Source organism: Mytilus edulis, chromosome 1 (assembly GCF_963676685.1).
Source record: "Mytilus edulis chromosome 1, xbMytEdul2.2, whole genome shotgun sequence".
NCBI lineage: Eukaryota > Metazoa > Mollusca > Bivalvia > Mytilida > Mytilidae > Mytilus > Mytilus edulis.
The window spans coordinates 58,059,114-58,069,912 of NC_092344.1; the positions used below are offsets into that span (position 1 = coordinate 58,059,114).

Sequence of the window (10,799 nt, forward strand, 5' to 3'; positions counted from 1 at the left end):
CCCCCATTTTTAATTTATATAAAAATGGAACCCCCCTTTTCCACTAATAAAAAACACATGATCCTCCCCCTGTATTTTGACCAGCCTCCCCCTTAAAAGGTGTTTCCCTTTATGCAGACAAATCATGAACAATTTTTATACGACCACAAAGTTTTTTTTGCGGTCGTATATTGGTATCACGTCGTCGTCGTCGTCATCGTCGTCCGAAGACGGATTGTTTCGGATGATAACTTTATTATAAGTAAATAGAAATCAAATTTTTAACACAATGTTATGGTCCCTATGGTTTAGGTATTTGGGGCAAAAAGGGGCCCAAAACAAGCATTTATCTAGTGTCAGGACAAAAAGTTGTGTATAAGTATTTCAATTGTTCTGAAATTGTACCACAATGTTTTTAATACCATAAGTAGAAGGTTGTGATATATTTTAAGGGTTACGGGGCAAAAGTCTATGAATAAAGGGCCAACAAGAGGCCAAAGACAAGCCTTTTTGTAGTTTCAAGACAATGCATTGGAGTTATCTTTCTTTGTCCAGAATGGTTGTTGAATCACCTAAAACCAATGCTTTATGAAATCGTCTTTGAAAATTGGAGTTATCTTTCTTTATTCAGAATAATAGTTGAATCAACTTAAATCAATGCTATATACAATATACAATGCAATATTTACTTTTACTACCTACTGATAAATTAAAACAATCTTTACAATTCAGTGATTACAAGCACTTTGATTACCATTCTAGGATTATGCCCCTTTACAAGTGGAAAAATTGAAGATTTTTTTCGTTTCTATTAACTTAAGTTTGTCTTAACTAAATTTAATGAAATGTGTATATAATGCTTATTACTTCTAAACTCAGTTTAAGTTCAATTTTTGGCAGCTTCACTTTTAGAGTTCTTGAGTTATGTCCCTCTATAACGTTATATGCTAGTGAGGGCTCACTGTGTCCCTTTGGACACATTCCCCATTTTTTTTTATAAGTTACTATTAATTAATATTAATTTTAACCATGACTGTATGACATTTTACATTTTAACACTTTATGGTGTATTTAAATGAGTAGTTATTGTTGCAAACTCCATTACAAATTTGAATTGAGATTATATTTTGGGAAAGGGGGAGGTGAAAATAAATCAGCTTGAATGTTGTGTCCATACTTGCCCCAACTGTACATGGTTCGACCTCTGCTGTCGTATAAAGCTGCACCATGCGGAGCATCTGGTTTCTTGTGTCTTTAATTTATTTATGTTTTGAATCTGTCGTTTTTACGATTTTTCGTGATTATATATACAAAGCAATAAGTTTATAGTATGGTTACGACTCCGATTTTTTATTTAAAAAGGCCGAATGTTTTCTCAGTAGACATTGTTAATTTGTACCCGTACAGAACCCTGAACATGTACAATTCACCTTTATGTGGACACATCATCATCAGTGTTGATTCGACATAGGAATTGGCATTTAAGGGGCATATACAAGTCCTATTGTAATGGCTGCGGTCATTATAAGGCAAAATGAACGCTATGCAAATAAGCAAAGTACCCCAAATTGCAATATGTTTTGAAAGGTTATAATTGTTTAACATCAGTCGGTAAAGACTAAGGATAACTTGAGGTTATAGTTTTTATATTTCTTTTTGATACTAAGTTAAGTTTGTATAATGTGTTGTTTCTGTGTTAGGTTTCAAAGTTTAAAGGCCGATTGGTCTTGCAGTTTGAAGTCAAGCTTCCAAGTTGTAGTTAAGTTTTGGGTAAATTAACAGATTGTTATTTCCATGGTAACAAGTATCCGAAAAAAAAGTTTTACTTGTAGCCATTACAAAGAAGTAACTGACACATTTTGGCCTAATGTTACATGCACCATATATTGTCATGCATGCTATATTTAGACTGATTTAAATATTACTGATTAAAACAATGTGTGAAAGGAAGTGCATCAGGAGATAAAGTAGGATTGCCAATGCGACAACTACTAGTATCTAGCATAGTCCATATGAATCGGATTAAATCATTTACACGTTAGGTAAATGTAAAGCCTTCAATAATGAGCAAAATCCATACCGCATAGTCGGCTTTACAAGGCCACGACATCAAACACATTCAGAATCACTACAAACGAAAAAAAAAACTGTTTGATTTATGACAAAACGGCATTGTGACTGAAGGAAGACTGTTGTTATTAATTAAAGATAAAAGAAAACATATATTTTACGATATTTGCCTTTGTCTTGTTATTCAAGCAAACTGATATTTTCTTTGTTCTTGCACTTATCGGAAAGTATGATAAACTTAAATCTTTTCTTCAAAAACTAGTTTGAGGCATGTGCCCCAATTCTACAAGATTTTCATTGTTCGCTTACAAAACTATATCTCATTTGAATCAGCTACATAATCATATGATACAGACACATTGTATGTTGTAATTTCATTTTGGGGATTTTGCCCCAAACTGAAAATGATGGATATAGCTTGCTTCGTCATTGATTAATGAATGCTGCTTTTCAAAAATATGTTATTTTATCATTTTGGGTCTTGTGCCCCAAAATAAACAAGCTTGCCAATATAAAATCTATACACATTTCATTCAAGTAAAGTTGGAAAAAGAGAATAAAATAGATTTTCTCTTTTTCAAATAGAAATCGTTATATATACATAAATAGAATAAATACATATTCTGGAGTGTTAAGTGTGCTTGAATGTGACACAGAATGTTTATTAAATGTGTACAAGGTGTAAGGGTATGTGTGAAAAAAATGCTGCAGGATTTGAAATATAATTAAATTTTCATTTGCTCTTGGACTATCATATTTGGTATAAATTGATTTAATAGTCCCATCATAAGGTTGGTTTTTTTTTTATGAAATCAGCATTTATTTTTCTTAAAATATGTTTCCTATCAGTATGTGGTAATTAAATTATTGAGAGAAAAACTGACAAGTTGAAGAGTTGATAAGTGAAATGTTAGTAGTATTATTGAGGTTGTTACCTTCTTCTTTCTCTCCGTTATCGTCCAATAAGGACAAATCTAACTTTAGTTCTTCTGGGTCTACAGGCTTAGTACTTAAATCAGCTGTCGTCGATTTGCTTCTCTGAAAATAAAAAAAAAATCAATTTGAATACTATTTATTCATCAAAATAAAATATTAATTGTGTTTTAATTTAAAAAAAAATTCTAATTGTCAATGCTAAGGTAACGAGACAGAATTGATATGAAAGAAATGAGATAAGAGTATATACAGTTACCTGTATTGATCTGAGACACGGGACAGCCCAAAAGTATTCGTCACCTTCATTTTTTCTTCTATCTATTCATATAAAAACGCATTTTTTCTAAATAATATATAGGGCATTTATGGTTGGATTTTGATCAACAAGGCCTTAAAAGACTATTTCTTCATCAAAATAAAATATTAATTGTGTTTTAATTTTTAGAAAAATTCTAATTGTCAGTGCTAAGGTAACGAGACAGAGTTGATATGAAAGAAATGAGATAAGAGTATATACAGTTACCTGTATTGATCTGAGACACGGGACAGCCCAAAAGTATTCGTCACCTTCATTTTTTCTTCTATCTATTCATATAAAAACGCATTTTTTCTAAATAATATTTAAGGCATTTATGGTTTGATTTTGATCAACAAGGCCTTAAAAGACGTAGAATTGTCTAAAGTATGTTTGCTTATTTGGTAATAGTTTTGTCCTCAGGTGTTTTTTGTTTTCTCTTGATATGAACACATACAATAACTTTTTATAATTTAATTTGGTTGAATAAATAGCGGATTTCTGAACAGAAAAAAATATTTGTGTTTATCTTGTGAAAAAATAAAAATGATTTTAACGATTTCTCGTGGGGCCGAACTTTGCCTTACAAATAAACGAAGAAACTGTATGATCTTTTAATTACAAAAAGAATTGATTGCAAACATTGTCTTTACCTCTAAATAAGAGGTTGGCATCATTAGTTGAAACTTCTGTTTTTGAAAATGTCGTTTTATGAAATTTTTGTCGTCATGAAAGTAAAGAAATGTTTTTTTTTTCAACAGATTTGTATTTACATGGTCATTAAATATTATAACCTTCAATATTGGTACTATAAAAAGGAAAACTTCATCTTTGATTTGAAAAAAAAATCGTGTATCGTTTCTTTTGTTGACTAGTATAATTATAACCAAATTAACAAATAAACCTGTGACGATTCTGTTTCTATTGGTACAAAGTTGCTTAAAATCAAACCAAAAACTACCCCAAAATATATTTTTGAAAAAATATAGTTTTATATACAATATATAGAGTAAATTTTCAAGTGACGAATACTTTTGGCCATACTCTGAAAATGAGATACGGGATAATATACGGCAATCAAATGAGATACCGGATATATCATATGACAATAAAAATTATATCAAGCAATATTATCTAACCAGAAATATAAGTTGCATAAGTCAATAGATCTAGAGTTTTAGCTTCAACTAAACGTTTGTTCTTCTGTGTGTGTATTTTGTGAACTAGTATGTGGTAGAACCAGTATCGGACTTTGGTATGCCGAGACATAAAATTTAGTGCCAAAATTTGACATGTCAGAGTCTCTCTCTCTATATATTTGATTCAAATGAATACTCGCCATTCTTTTATTTATATTTCTTTTTTTATGAAGAAATATTTTTAAAGTAGTATCGCAAATATATAGTTTTCACTTCTCAAGCTCTCTCCTTTTAAATTTTCACCAACAAAATTAAGTTACCACTTTGTGGTGCTTTTTTTCTTAACAAGGAAAAGTATTTTGTTTTTGCAGTCAAATTTGTGTTTTAAGTTTCTTAAAAGAAAACATTAAAATGACTATACTTCACCAGACAAGTTCTATCATATTATATAAATTTACCTTGAAAATTCTGTTAACAAAACTCCTGACAGAGCCTGTTCTCTTTACGTCATTGGTTCTGTCGGCCTTTATAATTTCTGCATCACTTTTTGTTCTTATGCTGATATGACCTGTTAAATTAAATGTAGTACTTAGTTAAGTATTTCAACCTTTGTATTTGAGTCACGTGTTTAAACATAATTAAAACAGTTTAATGTTTTGCTGCTGACCCTTTGTATATCCAAAATAGAGTAAGTAAAACCTATGGGGTTTCGGTCGCCTGAATATCTTATTTTTGTCCATATCATCTATATACTGATTTTTCTAACTCTCTATGGATACGTAAAAAGGGGAGGGGGAAATAAGCTTATTTATCGCATAAAGGAGCTTTTCCTTCCCAGTTATGGATAAAAAAAATAAACAACGAAATAAGATAACATTGATAGATGACGGCTTCAAAGCAATACAATAAGCTCGGGTTTTAAAGTTTGCTTTCCTATATTTCTTTTAATTTTTTTTTCAACATGTTTCTTTTTTTCAAAAATAACGATATCAGTTGCATGTGTAATTATGATGCAAAAGTCGCAATAGAATTAAGATTGAATTATTTAAATAATGAAATAAGAAAGATGCAGGTTTAATATATTGTGACATAGAGACAACTGTACAATTTAGAACAATGCACAAATAAGAGTAAAACAAGGAAAGGAACATGCAACATGCAAAGCGTATAGATGACGACATAAAATAGCAAAAAAAAAAAAAAAAAAAATCAATCTATTATTATACCAGTGGATGGAAATACAAACAATACCACCTTAAACCAGCAACAAAGACCAGCCACATAAAACATTAAAGTTCTATACATTACCTTAGAGTTTAAATAAATCTTAAAAGCGTAAAAATATCATGACAGTTTCTACCTTTGTCCGTCATGTGTATAAAACACTTATAATAAATAACGTTAAAAAAATGAAAATCCATATTTAGTTGCCTCATTTTGTCTGTTGATATTCAGCTGAGCTTCCAAATTAGCCATTGCTTTCTAACTTCAACATTTATAGTTGATAATTCCAGCTTTCATATTATAATAGTAATAGAAAGAACATCAGCTAGAATTACATTTCTTCTAAAAAGTGTGCTTCAAACTTACTAATATATTTAGCGTATGACCAGATTATAACAATTTTCAGCTTAACTTTTTTTTCGCCAAAAAAAAAAATATGTTTCCTACTATTTCACAGATAACCTATTATAAAACTTACTTTTTTCTTTATTTTCATCTGTATTCGCTCTGGGGTTTGTAGCATGTGATAGTTCAAGTTTTCGCTGGAGATCTTTTTGTTCTTCGGCGAAAGCTTTCACTCTCTCGTGAAGTTTTGAGACTGAGGATTTCAGCATTATGTTGTATTCAGTATTGCTGCTGCTTGGATACTTTAAAATAAACAAACCAATAATTTAGCATTAACATTGTGTAATACACTAGTCATTTTCTTTTTCTACAAAATCGAAACAAACATTCTAGAAATCAAGTGAATAGACATAGTCAGGAATTGACTTTTTAACAATTTATATACCATGATTTTGTACATGTATTATAAAATCCAAAAAATTAACATTACTAACACCAACAACGACTCGTTTGGATGCGATCGTATGGAACAGACAGTTATATAATGATTCTAATTTAGGACTTCGTACCAATACATACTGATTTATTTTTTTCGTTATTTATTTAAAAAGGATGCACAATTTATATATTATAGTATATTTTTAAATACCAGATGATACTGCTCTTTTGATGGACCTGGTTCATATGAGGCCGATAATGGACTGACTGCTGGTTTATGAAAATCCTCAAACATTTTCCTGATCTGTTCCTGTCGTTTTTTCTCTCGTCTCTCCTCTCTTTCTTCTTTCCATTTTTTCTCTCTTTCAAATGCTTCAATAAGTTTTTGTCGTTCTGCATCTCTAACAGATTGGAAGAACGCTACACGGTCCTCCTCACTAGCTGTTTCTTCCGTATCTAGTGCCTCTGTTTCGACCTGATTTGGCAAAATTTTCTCTGTTATAATCATTGGTTTAGCTTGAATATCCTGATTTTCTACTTTGTCGACTTCTGTGTTCAGGGTTGACATAAGTCTATCAAGCTCTTTAATTCTGGCAGCTCCAAAGAAAGTAATTAGTTCATCTTCACTCGCTGTTTCTGTGTTCTCTTTTTTAGTGTTTTGTTCTTCAATTGTTGCAGTAAGTCTCTCAAACTCTTTGGTTCTGGCATCTCCAAAGAAAGCAATTCGCTCCTTCTCACTCGCTGTTTCTGTGTTCTCTGCTTCATCGTTTTCTTCTTTCATTGTTGCAGTAAGTCTCCCAAACTCTTTGGTTCTGGCATTTCCAAAGAAAGCTACTCTTTCCTCTTCACTCGCTGTGTCTGTGTCCATTGTTTGTTTAACTGACACTGCATCTGATTCCGTTTCGCTGCAAGCAGCATGCAATACAGATTGGATAAATCCGCTCAAAATGCGTTCAAAGATCGCGTTATCTTCATCCATACCTTAAAATGGAACAACGATAATAAATTAAAGGTCGGGCTGACGGCAAAAAAAAATAAAAATAACACCATATTATAACTTAACTTTAACTAAGGGTTTGATTGTCAATTTGACAAGGTTCGATTATTCAAACAAAATTTCAGTTTAATTTTATATTCCATATTTCCAGTAATAGTAATATATAGTAATATATCAGAAAATTTTCCACTTCATTTATTCTTATATACAGAAGTATCAATCTAAAGCGTGTTTGCTCTATGGTGCCGAATAGGAATTCTGTGACCGCCGAACTTTAAATCACCGCTAAGTTCCGTTTTTTTATTTATATTTTTTCATTGTTAACGTCAAAAAATGGAAATAATTTGAGCCTAATAACTTGTATTGCCCTAAATCAAGAGTAAGGCCTTCATTATTTAAGACGCTTAAACTTTCCTGAAATGTACCAACAAAGATCATATTCTTTGTAATGCCACTTATTTATAATACTTTTAATTGTAAAGGTTTTTCATATCTCCATATAAAAGCATTAAATGCAAAACTAAATCGTCATATATACAGTATTGATAACTAAATGTTAAAAGTCGCGTAGACGGCCGAGGTGAAAACGGGGAAAGGGTGTTCAAATATATAGTTTGTTTTGTTTACCCCTGATCTTTTGCTACCGTATGCGCAAAGCTGAAGAGCGCACAAACAAACATACATTTGAAACAAATCGTTATATAGGAGTACATATTTTGAAATACGATATAGGAGTACATATTTTGAATTACGAACAATCGAAAAATGTTGAATGCATCTTGTGACATTCTCAATCATGACAAGTTTCGATTGCATACATCGAAAAAGATATAGTCCAAAAAAAGATGCAGTTGACATGCAATAGTGGAATTTCTAAAATATCTAAAATAAGAATTAATATCAAGTTCTCAAATGAAAGAGAGAAAATCAAGAATCTGCTTAAAGGAGTAGGTCCGGTAAGGACCGATTTTGGCCTCAAATTTCAGGTTCATCTGACGAAAGATTTTAACCACTTTCTAAACACTTAAGTGTCTTTTTTATTTGAATTAATTAGTTTATGTGAAAGATTTTAACAGATTTAGTCAATAAAAACGATCCGATTCAAGCTCAAATATGAAAAATCTACCTAATATGCCGAAAAATGTCACTTTTCAGATGGTTTTTGGTAAAAATGAAAGTGGCCGCATCCGTGTTCATCCTCAACCTTTATATATGTTATGTATTATCATAAAATACAACTTACATTCCAATATTAAGGATGAACACGAATGCGGCCACTTTCGTTATACACGAAAACCGTCTAAAATTTAACTAAAATGCTAGAATTATGAGGATTTCAGTAATTTAGCATGACTTAATGGTGCTAGTATCGGATATATGTGCATTGTATTGTAAAAAACAGCCCATATTTATGTAGCAGAAGCATTCTACTGTCCAATAAATAACTAAAGGTTTACATTTTAACAATTTTTGTAAAACTGCGATATTTTGGGGCCAAAAAGGGGTCTTACTGAACCTACTCCTTTTGTACATGACCTTTTGTGAGCTATTATGTTAAAAGATAAATAGGTGTTATGGGGCAAAACATTTTACCTTGTATCGTATGGAAAAACACCAAGGAGTCCGAACATTTGACACAAAACCGAAGTACAACCTTAATAATCCACGGTGATGTATGTTTTCCATAAATTTTAATGCTATTTTGAAAATTAGCGAGGAAAGCGGAAAAAAAACTATTAAGGTTACTACCGTAGTAAAAACAAATTATACATGTCTATTGATATTACGATTAATTTTCTTAAAAATCGGACGATCATCTTTGATTTATCGCTCTCTAAATGTCAATTTTTAGCGACTTGCCCAATGGTTGTTTCTTCAAAATATTATTTGATTATCATTAAGATAACCTTACTCATATATTAAGTTGACAAAACTGGTAAATAAACCCTTTAAAGATGTTATTGACCATTGTGAAAAATCTTGAATAGAGATATTTCTCTTTTTGCGGTGTTTGTTAAAATTTTGCCAAAAAAACATAGAGAGAGTCCCAAACCCTAAAAATCATTCGCTAGACATGCTAGATAGGACCCATATTTTACATTTTTTGCGAAAACTTTGATAGGTAGAAATCATCTTTTCCAAATTCTACACCTCGATCTTCATGAAAATCTGCAATTTGATAAAGTTATGGATATTGTTTTTTATTTTTTTTTTAAATTTGTAATATTTGCAACAAGACAAGAGTGTACACGCTGAAATGTCTCGCCTTCATTACTTACCATTGATTTTTTTGTTGATAGTCCTAAATATAAAGTGTACTACAACTGTCAAATAAACTTAACATGATCTTAGAAAATGAGTTCAAGGTCAGATAAACCAAACGAGAAATTACATATGTCACATGTACATTGTACACATTACAATAATTTGATATACAAAATATAGATAACATATTACTAATAGTATCTAAGAAACAAACTTGACCATGAAAACTTAACATTGACCAATGAACAATGAAAATGGGGTCAAGGTCAGATGATACCTGCTAAACAGACCAAATAAAAAAACTTAACACTGAGCAATAAACCATTAAAATAAGGTCAAGGTCAAATGAAACCTGCGCGACTGACAAAGTCACATAAACATCATAGAGTATTAAAGTTGATCTATTTCTTAAAGTATAAGAAAAATAGACCAATACTCCAAAAACTTAACTTTGACCAATGAACCATCATGAAAGCGAGGTCAAGGTCAAATGAAAACTGTCAGACGGTCATGAGGACCTTGTTAGATACGCTCATACTATATATATAGTACATATATAGAAGAATTGTCAATTATAAATATAAATCACCAAATAAATTTATTTTCAGCAGATAAAAAATATAAGAACCTAAGGGAGCAACCATTTAGCTTCAAAGAGGAGGCATGCTTTTATGTTTGGGTCAGATTTTTTTCTCACACCAAGGATTTGTATAGTTAATATACAAATCCTTAATTGCTCACACCAATGCGCTTTACCCATATTTATGTGAAAATGGATACGAACAGATTGTTTATAAGCCAAAATATACGTCAAAATACATGGTTCGCGTTCATACGTATTTCCTATGAAACTGACTGATAACTGCTGTCTTAGATTGAACACAGTCGCTTGAATATTTGATACAGATATTTTTTTTATATTTTTTTTTATTAAATATTAAATATTCAATTTTCTATATTTATAATAAATATCTATCCCTTCTGTGTTCGTCTTACCTAGTTTCGAGTGATTCAAACCACTTTTTCACTGCGCTCCATCTATTTAATATTCTTTTCGAAAAGTTTTTCATTGCGTTCGATAGGTAAAATATTCTTTTCGAAAAGATTTTCA

The 10,799-nt window shown here is 31.0% G+C and overlaps 1 protein-coding gene and 1 long non-coding RNA gene across 2 annotated transcripts in view; one reads left to right on the forward strand and one right to left on the reverse strand.

The window, feature by feature from the left end:
* The window catches only part of LOC139485827 (uncharacterized), a 971,519-nt gene that overhangs the window by 654,279 nt on the left and 306,441 nt on the right, over positions 1-10,799 (forward strand). The window lies entirely within an intron of this gene.
* LOC139520605 (hepatoma-derived growth factor-related protein 2-like) lies at positions 2,914-7,411 on the reverse strand. Its single transcript, XM_071313426.1, has 4 exons — positions 6,638-7,411; positions 6,122-6,290; positions 4,878-4,987; positions 2,914-3,087 (listed from the first exon to the last, which is right to left on the reverse strand). Exons 1-4 carry the CDS (start codon positions 7,403-7,405, stop codon positions 2,914-2,916), a joined length of 1,221 nt encoding a protein of 406 aa, XP_071169527.1. The 5' UTR covers positions 7,406-7,411.